General features: G+C 43.0%; 1 protein-coding gene across 2 annotated transcripts in view; it reads left to right on the top strand.

The window, feature by feature from the left end:
* Positions 1-10,839, top strand: part of LOC131476067 (SH3 and cysteine-rich domain-containing protein 2-like) — a 30,563-nt gene extending 19,724 nt beyond the window's left edge. Inside the window, exons 5-11 of one of the 2 annotated variants that reach the window (XM_058654536.1) lie at positions 449-555; positions 2,717-2,786; positions 2,974-3,053; positions 3,144-3,232; positions 6,034-6,085; positions 8,276-8,413; positions 8,620-10,839. In XM_058654536.1, coding sequence (XP_058510519.1) covers positions 449-555; positions 2,717-2,786; positions 2,974-3,053; positions 3,144-3,232; positions 6,034-6,085; positions 8,276-8,413; positions 8,620-8,718 — 635 coding nt within the window. In that variant the 3' untranslated portion in view covers positions 8,719-10,839. The remainder of the gene's footprint in view (positions 1-448; positions 556-2,716; positions 2,787-2,973; positions 3,054-3,143; positions 3,233-6,033; positions 6,086-8,275; positions 8,414-8,619) is intronic. The other variant, XM_058654537.1, reaches the window with a different exon arrangement.
* Positions 10,840-12,898: the final 2,059 nt, after the last annotated feature.

Raw genomic sequence — 12,898 nt, 5'->3', positions numbered from 1 at the left:
GGGAAAGAAAAAAAAAAGAAAAAAAAGGGCAGCAGAAAATTCCGATTCCTCCGTCAGCACCGAGCACTTTCCATCTACACGAAATGTACCAGTGAAGGCTTTGTGAAGGATTTCCATATTTTAAGTCTCATCTCTCATTCCCTTTCGACTCGGCGAGATCTCCAGATACAGAATATTGCAGCTATTAAAACCCCGACACATCACTTGCCAATCACTGCGGCGTGTGAGTGTGTTAATTGACCGGGATTTCTTGATGTCTCCTTAACTTCTGGCTGCTGTCCTCGCATCCAAAGTGGGTCACTGGTCCTGGACTCGCGTAGTTACTACAGTTATATTTAGACCGTCTGGTCCCTGCAGATTGGCACAAGCACAATAATCACGATGAGAGATTTTACAGCCGTGTTAGTCTTATGCATATGTGTCTGTGTGTGTGTGTGTGTGGTTTCAGAGGCCGTGCGGACGCGTGTCGACCCTGTGTATGCCGCCTTGCGTTACGGGACATCTTTGGGACAGATGAGCCGCTCCAGTTTGTCAGAGTCACCGACATGCAGCCTGGTATGACATCATGAGAGTTGGACACAGTGTGATTAAGAGACACAAAGTTTTTTGCAGCACAAATCAACTTACTGGTGAAGTATTGATACGACAGATAGTCTAAGCACGCGTCACTCGGTGTGTTCGGGTGTCCGCGCACTGCACTCGCACGTACGCACGTGTCACTTTGACGCTCGGCGGTGGGCGTGTCCAACTGGAATCAGCTTGCGAGAGTCAACAGAGCAGTCGGTGTCATGGAAATGTGTAGCAAGGGTTGATGATGATGATGATGATGATGATGATGTGGTGTCTGACAGAACAAGCGAAAACAATCTCTCCAGCAAAAGAGAAAATAACCGAGAGAGTTTGCCTTAAAGGTCCAGTATGTTAAAATTAATGATATCCTACCTTTAAGAATGTTTGTGTCCACGTGGCTCTTCAGCTCTCTTCTTTCTTTCACAGTGAACATCTCTTATTAAGAGATCAAGGCACGCTTTAATATTTGGTGCGTCACAGCCGATGTCCACGTCAAATGTGCTATTAAAAATCCTCCACACACTTGTGTCTGAAGTCTGGGAAGCCATTGCCGACACTTAAATGAATGAAGAAGTACACATTTGGAATCCTGTCCATCTTTGGATCCACATACTAATGCTATAAACTACATAAAATCCCAAATGTTGCTTTATTTATTTCAAAGTGGGTTCATTTTCCACAAAGGAAGGACACTGAAAGGAAGGAAGGCAACAACATGTCAACAGTTTTCTTTTTGTAGATTTCAGAAAAATCATTATTTTACATACAGTATATAGCATATGTTTTTATCTTAATTTTCATGGGTCAAACAGGTTATGTGGCTCCAGATTCATTTTATTTGGGTGGAGAGGGGACAAATGTGGCTCTTTTCATCCTAAAGGCTGCAGACATACCACTGTATATGGATGTTTTTGACAGAACTTGCACACAAACAATTTGTTTTTCCCAATAAAAGGTGGGAACATCAGTCATTTTCATTAGACAGCTAATTAAATATAATAAAATGAATCTTGTGCGTTCTGTTTTTGTCGGTAATTGGTTGTCTGGCAACCCATGCCGCTTACATTTGACAGGTGTCATTACAGTAGACCACACTACACCACTAGCTTGTTGAATTTTGTAATTGCTGTGAATTAAAACAAATCTTATAAGCCTTTTAAATGTACTAGGCAAAGGCCTCCCTTTACAGAGACTGCCTTCTTGAGCTGACATGTCTTTTCAGCAGCCTGAATGGACCTGCATTTGTCATTCTGCAGTGGAAGCTTATGATGGAAACGAGGGGAGAATGACTCAGCCCACGTAAATGGCATGCATAAACCAGTAAAGTCAAAGCAGAGAGAGTTGTGAAGGAGTGTTTTTATTCTTTCTGGTACGTGATGGCCACTGTATAGTTCCCTGACGCACTTGGGAAAGGGACGGGAGACAGGAAGAGTCCTACGTTTGCTGCAATCTGCAGTCTCACCAATAGAGGTCACTACTTACTACACACTGGACCTATAACACGGGCCCATTCACAGTGAAAGCGTAGACCGCGTACGTGTGAGTGCAGTGTCAGAAGCGTGCTCCGGTGCACCTTCGCCCACGCGCGGCAGTGATTCTAGTGTTTTCATAACCGACCTAAAGCTGCTGTCAGTGAAGTACTTCAGTTTAAACCCGTGTTACTTTATTTCTCTTTATTGTGACAGCCGTCACTGATCTAGAGAGTTTGCTCACTGACGTGAATCTCACAGCACTTTGTCCATTTAGAAGTTGGAAGTGTTTGTGAGTCAACAGGTGTCTCCTTAATCAAATGCATTCATGACAGGATGCAGGGAGGAGAGAGTGGGCCATCAGAACCCTAAACTCGTGGAGAAATTGTTATTGTTAGGTGCAAAAACACATGTGACCACCCCTCCTTTTTAGTATTTCAGTATTTTTTTACCTTGTGTTTATATAAGTGCTGATTTTCAGAAGATTGACTTCAAATTGCATTCGCCGACAGCAGCTTTAAACCAAGGTGTTTTAATGGCGTTATGAGTTCCCTCGTTGAAATGTTGAACCCGTGGGTAAATCTCCCTGAACTAACAGCATGCAGAGCAGGAAGGGTTTTACTCCTTCTCTGACAACCTGTTGTTGATTTTTTACTTTTTCCCTCTGCTTTGATAAGGATGAGGGAGGTGAGGAGAGGCAGCAGAGACAGTGCAGCATGGAGGAAGAGATAACTCAGGAGACAGGGGGTAAACACTGCCGTGTGTCTGTGTCTCCACCTGTGTGCCTATGCATATCTGCCCCGTGCCCGTGCTTATGTGTGTGTCCGTGCATATGTTGCGCGTCTGTCTGCGTGTGAGAGATTTACTGTGCCTTCTCGTGGAAATAAAATGACACGCATGTGCGAGTGCTAAGAAGATTTCTCACCACCTCCAGATGCAGCCGTCCCTGTCACCGAAATGGAGAAGGAGGAGGACGAGAGCTGCGGCCAGGCTCAGACTCCTGCAGAGGAGAAGGTACCCGCTCTGTACACACTGTCACATTTCGTTGTCTGTCCTCCTCGAGCATGTACTTCTGTCTCACTGCCTCCGCCTCCCTGTGTCCAGGTGCCCAAGCGCATTGAAGTTCACTCCATCCACACCTATGTAGCACTCTACAGGTTTTTGCCTCAGGAACAGAACGACCTGGAACTACAGTGAGTCAACGCCAAACAAACCGCCAACATGCAAGCCTTTTCATATCCATGTGTGTTGTTTTGTTTGTTTTCTCTCTATTGTGCACGTGCGCTTTGTCTGTATTTCCGTCCTTCCCCGTGTTTTGCCCGGGCTGCTGTTCCTGCAGGATATAAATGTCCCCAGCATCTGCAGAGGAGGGTGTCGGGGTGCCCTTAAGGATGCCTAATTATAAACTCATAGCTCGTCACTTGTCCCCCACCACATAAAGCTAGTGACTGAGCTGCGTTCCCAGCAGGGGAGAGGATAAAAGACACTGAACAACTGAGAGATGAAAGAGGGGACAGGCATGAGAGGATACGGCACGGAACTGAAGATTACCGTAGGCAGGGAGGAGGAAGCAGACACAGAAAGCAAAGTGTGAAAAAAGCTCTACAACACGTGAAGAAAAGAGGGACAGAGCAGTCAAAAATGAGGCAGGGCATGTGTGTGTGTGTGATAAGGGACAGCTTTCACCAAGGTAGATCCACTGATTTATTAACATGTGTTAACAGCCATCTGTGCCGCTAACTGACTGCATAATACAGTGTGTATGAGCCACTGACAGCATAATGTGTGTCTGTCTAAAACGTGACGTATCACAGTTTGACCAGTGTGGACTGCAAAGCATAAAACTCTACAATATTAATAAGGCAGAGGCCAGAATGTGTCCAAAAATCATTGTAATTCACTCGACATGTTTCCATCCTCCCATTACCTATGCTACTTATCCTTTGAAAGAGCCGGAGCCATTATCTGCCCAGCGCATGGTCAACTTACAGACACCATTCACACTCTTGTGAGAGACTTTCGAGAGTGAGAAATGTCTGAGTCCTTGTCAAGCCTCAAGTCGTCATTGGCTGACTTCATTTACTGTGATGCCGTACGCACGAGAGCAAGCTTGGGAGAATCTGCAAAGAGTCCTGTATGATTTGGCCTTTAATCCACGCAGAACCAACATTTTGGAAGCCCTAAAATGCTCTTTTTATATTTTATTATTTTTCCATTCATATGCATACTACCAGTCTCCCAAAAATATAAAAGAAATATGGTGTAATTTACTCGTCCGCTTGCATTCGCTCTTGCTATCTTCTGTTTGGAGTTTATTTGGTCTTTTAACTTTTTTTTTTTTCCTTCCCCCGCTTTCGAATGACTTACCAGACAAAATAAAGCTCTCAGATGCAAGGAATTTTTCTAAATTACTTCTTATATTCCATTTGTGCAGGCTTTTTAATTTGATGTTGTCCCTTGATCTTTTGCTTTCATTACATTTTATTCATTTTGTTATTTATTTATTTCATGCTCTTACTCGGGTTTTATGTGATGTTGTCTTCTTTTATCTCTCATTTGCTTTTAGTTTTTTATGTTTTTGAAACGTGGCTTTGTCGTTGTGTGTCTCTTGTTTCTGTCACTGAGTATCCTGCATTTATTTGCTGTCAAAGTACTTGTGTTTAAAAGGTGGTATATCAGTTTATTTATCATTAATAATCACGCTTCTATCTCATATGCCAAATTCAACTGGCCAAAACAACAACAAAAAGTTCTGAAAATAAGGACTCAAGTCTGACTCCTGGACAGCAGAGACCTAAAAAGACACGCGTGTGTGTAATTCAGGTTAAGAGTCTTTACATTACAGTATTTAATTGGACTCTTGGGACAATCTTTAGTGAGCAGAGTAATTAAGAAATATGTATATATGGGTCGTATCCTAGTTGGGAAGTTTTTGTAACTATATGGAAACTGTGTGCGGATGCAACATACAGAAGTGCAATTGGGGCAGCATCTTCTCACTGTATATCTAGGACAGTGGGTAGAGAGTGCGTGTGTGCACTTGTATCTGTTACCAAAATTAGGAACTTTTTCGGCACAAGTACTAACCTTGTCAGGATCTGTAGTCGTCAAAACCTGGTCCTAGTGAGGCACTTAACTTAATTTCAGAGGAACTGGTTAATGTCAGTGGTCAACTCTTTGTTTAATCTGTCCAAATGAATGCAGGTCAACATTCGAGATTCCTTTATTTGTCACATGAGATTGTGCAAGGTACATTGTCGGTGAAATTATTGTGCTATAAACAAGTTAAAAAATCTAATGAGGTAGAATAGAATATAATGAAAACTGTAATACTAAATAAAACTGTACACAAGTGTAGTGGAATGTGTGAAGAAAGTCAGTGCAGTGTCCTCAGAAGAATGGCTGCACAAACCTGTGTGTGTGTGTGTGTGTGTGTATGTGTGTGTACTCATTTTGTTACCTCTCTGGGACCTTTTTCTGTCAAAAACACAGACTTTTATTTATTGGTTAAAGATAGGACTGAAATGTGACGTGCAGAAGTTCAACGTTAGTGTAAGTGTATACCGGTTATGGTTAAGGTTGGTGATAAGGTTTTGCTTAAGCTGTCTCATGGAATGGATTCAGATGCAGAGTCCTAACAAGAATAGCTCTATGTGTGTGTGTGTGTGTGTTGCAGCATGATTAGCATGCAGGCCAGGTTGGCGACAGCTCAGGTGCAGCCTTCATTATGGCAGAAAGCACCACAGAGTCATACATCATGTAGACCTCATGACTTTGCTATCAGCTGCCCCGGTCTTGTCTGCAGAGACTCATCCCCCGTTGAACCTCTCCACACCTTTTGTGACTGTGGCCACTACCACTTGAGTCAGATCATGTCATCTTTTTTTTTTCCTGCTCACTCTCCCCTGAAACTCTCCTCCCTCCTCTCCAGCTCAATCATGTCCCCGTCTGTCCTGTTTTTCATCCTCTCTCTCTCTTGTCTTATCTCCTTCAGTCCCGGTGATCGGGTTCAGGTCACGGACGACTCGAACGAGGAGTGGTGGAAGGTGGGTATGATACACGTTTTTGCAAGCATCTGTGCGTTATTATAACTGTGTATTCAAATGTACAGATTTTCATGATTGAGCATTTGTTCATTCACATCTTTGTCATCTTTGCCTTTAATTCACAACACCTGCTCCATATTCGCTCGTGACAAACATGAAAGCAGCCACAGACCGAAATAGAACACAATTTCCCCAGAAAATTAACTAAAAGAGTTCAACATAATGATCCTGACTAGTCTCGCAACCTCAAAGAGGTTTTTAATGAGTCTTCAGTGAGCGTCACTTACTCCCAGTGGAAATAAACGTGCATCTGTGTGAGTGTGTGTCACGCACAAATGTAATGAAGATGCACTCGTACTGCTGTGCAGAGTCTGCCTACCTTCTAACAGTGGTCCAGTGTTTGTAGCCTAAAGTGAACCAGCAGTCATTTTACCATTAATCAAATGTACTGGCGTCCCAAGGAAGCTTTAAATTATGTATAGTTTGGGAATCGCTTCAATAAACACATCAACACCTGAGGTGCGGGGTGATGAATAATGAAATATGGCTGCATAATGATGTTTGCTCAAGCTCCATTATTTCACCACAAATATGGGCATAAGCTGACGGCTCAAATTTCCCTTTAAAGCACATTTTTACTTTTGAAATAAAACCTTTCACGGCCATTTTGACGGGTCACTGACTCGTAATAGTCGTCCCTGCACTGTGTAAGAGGAGTGTATAACTTAATGATAGGCAGCCGCTCAAACTGCCAGAGTCAGAGCCAGCAGTTTCAAGAGTAATTCTGATATGAGGTCAGGGAGAAAAAAGGACTTCTAATGTCAGCAGAAATCTGCTTTCAATGTGTGAGTGTTTGCTAAAGTTACTGTAAATGTCATGTGTGCAAGTTTTCTCTGCCACCAAATAGACACTCACAAAGAGAAGAGGTTAGTTCATCACTGCCTTTACAAGATGAGGCTTTAACAAGGCCACAGTGACAAGACCACTGACTGCATATGAAATATGAAAAATTAAAAATATGTTTATGTTTGAAATGTGAAGCCCAGGAAGTATAGGACAGCTACTGTAGAAGTTAGCCACCAGGGGGCAAACATAAGTCAGTTTGAGGAGAAGTCTATGGGAAAAAGAGCCTACTGTACTTTTCACTTGATTTAAGTCGCTAGTTTCAAGGTTACGTTTTTTGTAAATCATGTTCCCATTTAGGCCGACCCTAGCGCACCAGGGGGAAAAACCCGATTGGGTCTGGTTCCCTCTTTCAGGAGATTCTGTCGTTGGCCAAAATGGTGCCCTTGATTGATGTTTCTGCAGAGTATAGGGCTGCTCGATTAATTAATAATTAATAATTACAATTATTTGGGTAGAAACTGAAAGCACGACTATTCAAACGATCACTCATTGACTTGAACTTGAAAAATATGGAATTTATTTCACTTAAATGATTGTATATTGTATATATCTTTACTCATGCTGCGTGTTTAACCCAGGGATTCCACTGAATGTTCTATTTTTTCCGGGATGACAAGCGGGACAGGAAGTCAAATGCCATTACAACATTAAAAGCATTATTTTCAGAATAAAGGCCCCCATTTTGTTTAAATTTTTACTTCATCTCACGGAGTGGGGTAAAGTATTGTTTTTAGTGGCCCTGTTTGTCTGTTTGTGTTTTCCGCACTTGCCAATATGACCAACAGAGGCCGACAGAGGCTTGTTACGTGAATGGATCAACTCTGATTGCCTTGTTTTGTTTCTGTAATCGCTTTGGGGGCAATAATCGTAGTTGAAACACAAAGTTTCGACTAATTGCACATGATAAACAGCTTGTTAACAATTACATCTCTATAGTCTGTTGAAGGACACCATCTAGTTCTCTACAAACTTGGAAAAGGTAGATGTGAGCGGCGTAGTCCTCTGTTTCTTAGCATCTGCAGTCTCACCATTGGACCTTCATCTGACACTAAAACTAGACAATTTCTTGTTTGTTTTCAAAACAGTTATTAGTAATATTCCTATGTGACGAAAAGTGCTGTTTCCCTCGTTGCTGCTCACACTGGATGAAAATGATTTATAAAAAAACAACTAACATTTGTCATTAAGCTTCCATCCTCTACAGTCTTGTCAAAACAAATGAACTAGATCATTTCGAGTAGATCTCCGCTGATTACTGTACTGTGCGCCCTGCGTTTTTTCCAGGGAAAGAGCGGCGACAGAGTTGGTTTCTTCCCCGCCAATTTTGTGCAGCGGGTCCGACCGGGAGAGAGGGTGTGGCGTGTCATCCAGAACGTTCCCTGCAGTCGAGAACGAGGACATATGGCCGTCAGGGAATCTCAGGTACAAGAATGTCTGTCGTGCTGTTTTAGTGATTATGCTGCTGTTTTAATAGAACTGCTAATAATCCTTCACATTTGCACATTTAAGGTAATGATTAGTGTGTCTCGTCACATCACATTCTCTGCCAGATTTAATATGCTGGCTGGCATTGCCCTCAGTATCTACCAATGTTCTTGAAAATTAATGAATGTGCCTCCTCCCGTCAGATCTGTGTGGGGAAGCAAGAAGACGGCGAGGTGTTTCTGAAGCTGAGCAGTGGGAAGAAGAAGGGACTGGTCCCAGCTGACTCCATAGAGGAGATCTGAGCCTCATCCCTGCCTTTCATCATCCACTTGCTCTAGAGACCCATTTTCAAACTATCGGCCACCACCACCCCACCCGCTCGCTTCGCCTCGCCTTGCCTCGGCAAGACAACAGCCACAGTTTAACTGATTTAAACCAAACATAGAAACAGGACTGGACTACTGCAAAGATCAGGAGCCACAGCCCCCAGTCAACACTGGTTTTTAGATTTGATGTTTTGTTGTTAGTTATGCAGAAGATCTGACTTTATTACTGCACTGTATCTGTAGTCCTGCTGTAGAGGAATCTTTTCAAGTGCAGAAAGCAGAGACCAGAATTTGCTGGTCCTCATCAACTCTTTTTTGGAGGAGGCTGTGCTTTGTCATGGGAACACAACGGTTCCGTCAGTGTCCTTTTCATGTTTCTGCCCACTCCGTATGCCTCATCCCTGCGTTCGCGTGTCAGGATCTGTGGCCTGGACGCTGAGATCAGCTTCATGCAAACTGGTCACAATACTGGCCAAGGACAATGACTGCCAGCCAGAGAACGATTGCTTTTTTTCCCCCCTGTTCGTGACAGACGAGCAGAATTAGATGGAAGGATCTTCTGAAGAACCGCACTTGCCAACTTCTGAGCACAGAAACAAGGCGATTTTCAATGGAAAGTTAGAAGATGTGAGGATCTTATTTTCAGAGGAAATCAAAACTTTTATCCTAACTTTTCAAGTGTAAAGTTTCAATGAATATGTGGTGCAAAAAAATGCGTTACTGCCTTGAACATTTTTGACTCCCATGTCCCATAGAAAGGAAGTTATTATACAATTAATTTTAGCTTTTCACTTCTAAAACTGAGAGAAATTTAAACTTCTGGGATTTTTTTTTTTAAATATGTACCTTTCCTTATCTTTTAGGGTTTGGCATTTTCTTGGCTTGTTTTCAACAAAGTTGAAAGGGAGAGGAGATGAGACTTTCTTCAAGGGCGGTCCGCCCTTTTTTTGCCGAATGATTGTGACCACCGAGAAAACACTGTCGACGTCCCTCCAACTGCAGCATTTACCAGTAGCAGGAGCTTTTTTCCCATTTACACATAAAGGAAGCTTCTGCCGAGAGCAGCAGTAAAGTGTTGTTCAGCATTCTAACGTGTTCACTGGAGTTCAAACAGCAGGGAAATAAAACTGAAGCCTGTCTGCCAGGAGAAAAAAAAACAAAACAATAACATAATGGGTGGCTCTCTGACCACGACAAGGAGTACAAGTTTCCTTGGCAGCTTGGAGGAGAAAATGTGAAAAACAAAAACGAGGAGGGGGGGTGGTGTGCAGTGAGAGCAACGAGAGGAACAACACGAGCGCAGTTATGAGTCAGTGTGTGTGTGTGCAGGTAGTGTTGTACCCGTGGGTTCACGAGTCATCATTGATCAAATGTCAGCCTGTCAGCTCCATCTTACGCTCCACGTTTGGCCTCTCTGTTATTGATGTGACTGGTCCATTTTTGACATGAAGCGAAGCGAAGGCATTTTGTTTTTCACGCACGAAGGAACGTGTGTGACGGTTTTAGACGTGTGGTGATTCATACATGCATTATTTATTTTTTATTATACAAATGTCTTTCCCTGGGAGGAGAAGTACTCACTTCTGCTTGTGGAAGATGGCAAAAATATTAGGGAAGTCGTTAAATAATTGAACTCATATTTCTGCTTTTAGAGGAAATTGTGGAGCTGAAATGATTCCACTTAGGTCAAAATTTGACTTTGCTTGTGTACAAATAAGATTTTCTCCTTGTAATAAAGGCGGCAGTTTATTTTTTGTGTCATCCGAATACTTTGCCCTTCTGCTAAGGTGATTCTTCCTAGCGACTGCTGTCTCATTCTTGCAATTTCACTCCACCATCAGACAACCTCCCTCGGATGCTTTGTCTACAGTGGCATTAACATCTTCAGAGCAAAACTGGATTCATACTTTTATCCATGTACACATTTGTTATCTCGCGTTCCACCTAGTTTTTATGTAAAACCACAAATTGCACCGCTGAGGTCTCAAAATGTCTGTGTTTGTACGTTTCCTGAGCCTAGAGTCATTGGTCGGCCACATACCTCAATAAAAGATCTTTACAAATCGCTCCCAGTCCTTTTTGATGTATGCATACGGTCACATGGTCAGCACAAATGCAACTGGTCACGTTGGTGTTGTTCTACAGCTGAAGTCAGACTGTGTTCACAAATAGCAGGCAGCTCCTTAATAACCCACAGTTTAATGGCAAGAATCGGTGGTGGCGGCCTTGCATAATACACCACCCTCTGTCCACACACACGACTGTGCACAAAATGATACTCAAATCACAGCCACAATATAAATAGCATGTAATGGCAGTGCTGGAGGGAGAGAAAGCCAGGGCTTTTATGTAATCATACACAGCTACATAAAAAACAAGAGAGGAAAAAAGTACTGACATTTTTAACCAAAAAAATATCAAATGAAAGACACCAAACACTCTATATCATATATACTATGCTAAAAAATGAACATTAACTTCTTAAATCGAGCCACGTGGTGGTACAGTGGCTAGTAATGTGGCGTCACGACAAAAAAGTCACCAGTGCGGAGCCCACGTCGACCAAGGGTCTTTCTGTGCGGGCGTTGCATGCTCTCCCCATGTGTACATGCAGTGTCTCCGAGTCCCAGGACTTCCTTGCACTGTCCAAAAATATGCAGATTAGGTTAATTGGACACAAATTGACCTTAAGTGTAAGAGTGAATGTTATTTGTCTCTGTGTTGGACCGGTGACCTATACTTGGCCTTTCGCCCTTTGTCAGCTGGGACTGGCTCCAGCCCCCCCGTGTGACCCTCATTTGGAGGATAATGCAGTAGGAAATGAATGAATGAATGTTATTTACTCACTCAGGTTGCAGATAATATCTGATCGCATCTGTCAGTGTTGCACTAAATGCAGGTGTTGCTGCTGACACATAATGATGAAATATGCTAGGTCAGGTATTTAGTAAGCATAATACCTTAAGGTTCTGCTGAGCCTTGCTTTGGTTTGGTACTCTTAAAGAAATAATAAATCAAATAAAAAGCTTGATTTTCAGTGCAGTACCTATACCTTGGTATTTGTGGTCTGTTCGGCCTGGTGTGGCCTCTTGTTCTGGTTCGCAGTTGGTCCGGTTGGTGATGAACAAGATAAAGCAAGTGGTTCTGAGGCAGCAAGAACTGATCAGTATGTGAATGTGGGCGCATCGTTTCCCAAAGTCTCACTTCCTGCTAGAATGTGTTACATAGCAGATAAGACCCAGTTGGAGCAGATGCAAGTAAATGACAACAGCGATACGCGACCTTTGGCTAGAAATGCTCTCTTACACCCGTGCTGCTGAACTCACTGATGTTTTTACAATGAATGAATGACAGAAACTTATCTTTATACATCGTCCACCTAATAAAGTGGCAGAGGTGACATCCAGTGTGGTCTTCCAGCCCATCTTCTTGAAGGTTTGACGTGGTGTGCATTCAGAGATGGTCTTCTGCCCACCTTGGTTGTGATAAGTGGTTATTAGGCTGTCAGTGTTGCCAGTCTGGCCGTTCTCCTCTGACCCCGAGCATCAGCAAGGTACTTTTGCTCAGAGAACTGCTGCTCATTGGATATTTTCTCTACTTTGGTCCATTCCCCTCCAAAAAGCCCAGAGATGTCTGTGTGCGAAAAAAATACTCAGGTTCAAAGTCAATTAAATCTCCTCTCTTATTCGTTGTGATACTCGGTTTGAACCTCCTCATATTATCCGCGTGGCTTAGTGCTTGAGCTGCTGCCATGTGTTTGGCTCAAGCACTATTTGCATTAACAAGCAGTGGAACAGATGTATGATGTATGTTTGTTGTACTGTATGGCGTATTTCTGACAGGAAAACAACAGCCGGCTTCTTGATCTTCGATTTGGATGTTGAGGCGGTTGAGTTTCACCGTCAACAGTGGCTGCTTCGTACCTCTATTAACACTTGACAGCGCTGCCCATCTGCTGTGAGTCAGAGCACGACAAGTCCTTTCAAGCTGAGACTTTGCCAGCGCTGGAGAGCGTCGTTAAACGCTCCCATCTTCCCCCTTTTCTCTCATTATTTTTTCTGTCTCTGTTTCCTGCCTCTGACATTGTTGTAGACCTTCACACTGTCTCTCTTAATATTCCTGCTCTCTTTCTGTCTGTCCCTGCCTGCCTACGACT

This window comes from Solea solea, chromosome 16, assembly GCF_958295425.1.
Source record: "Solea solea chromosome 16, fSolSol10.1, whole genome shotgun sequence".
In the NCBI taxonomy this organism is placed as follows: domain Eukaryota; kingdom Metazoa; phylum Chordata; class Actinopteri; order Pleuronectiformes; family Soleidae; genus Solea; species Solea solea.
This window is presented reverse-complemented; position numbering and strand designations above follow the sequence as displayed.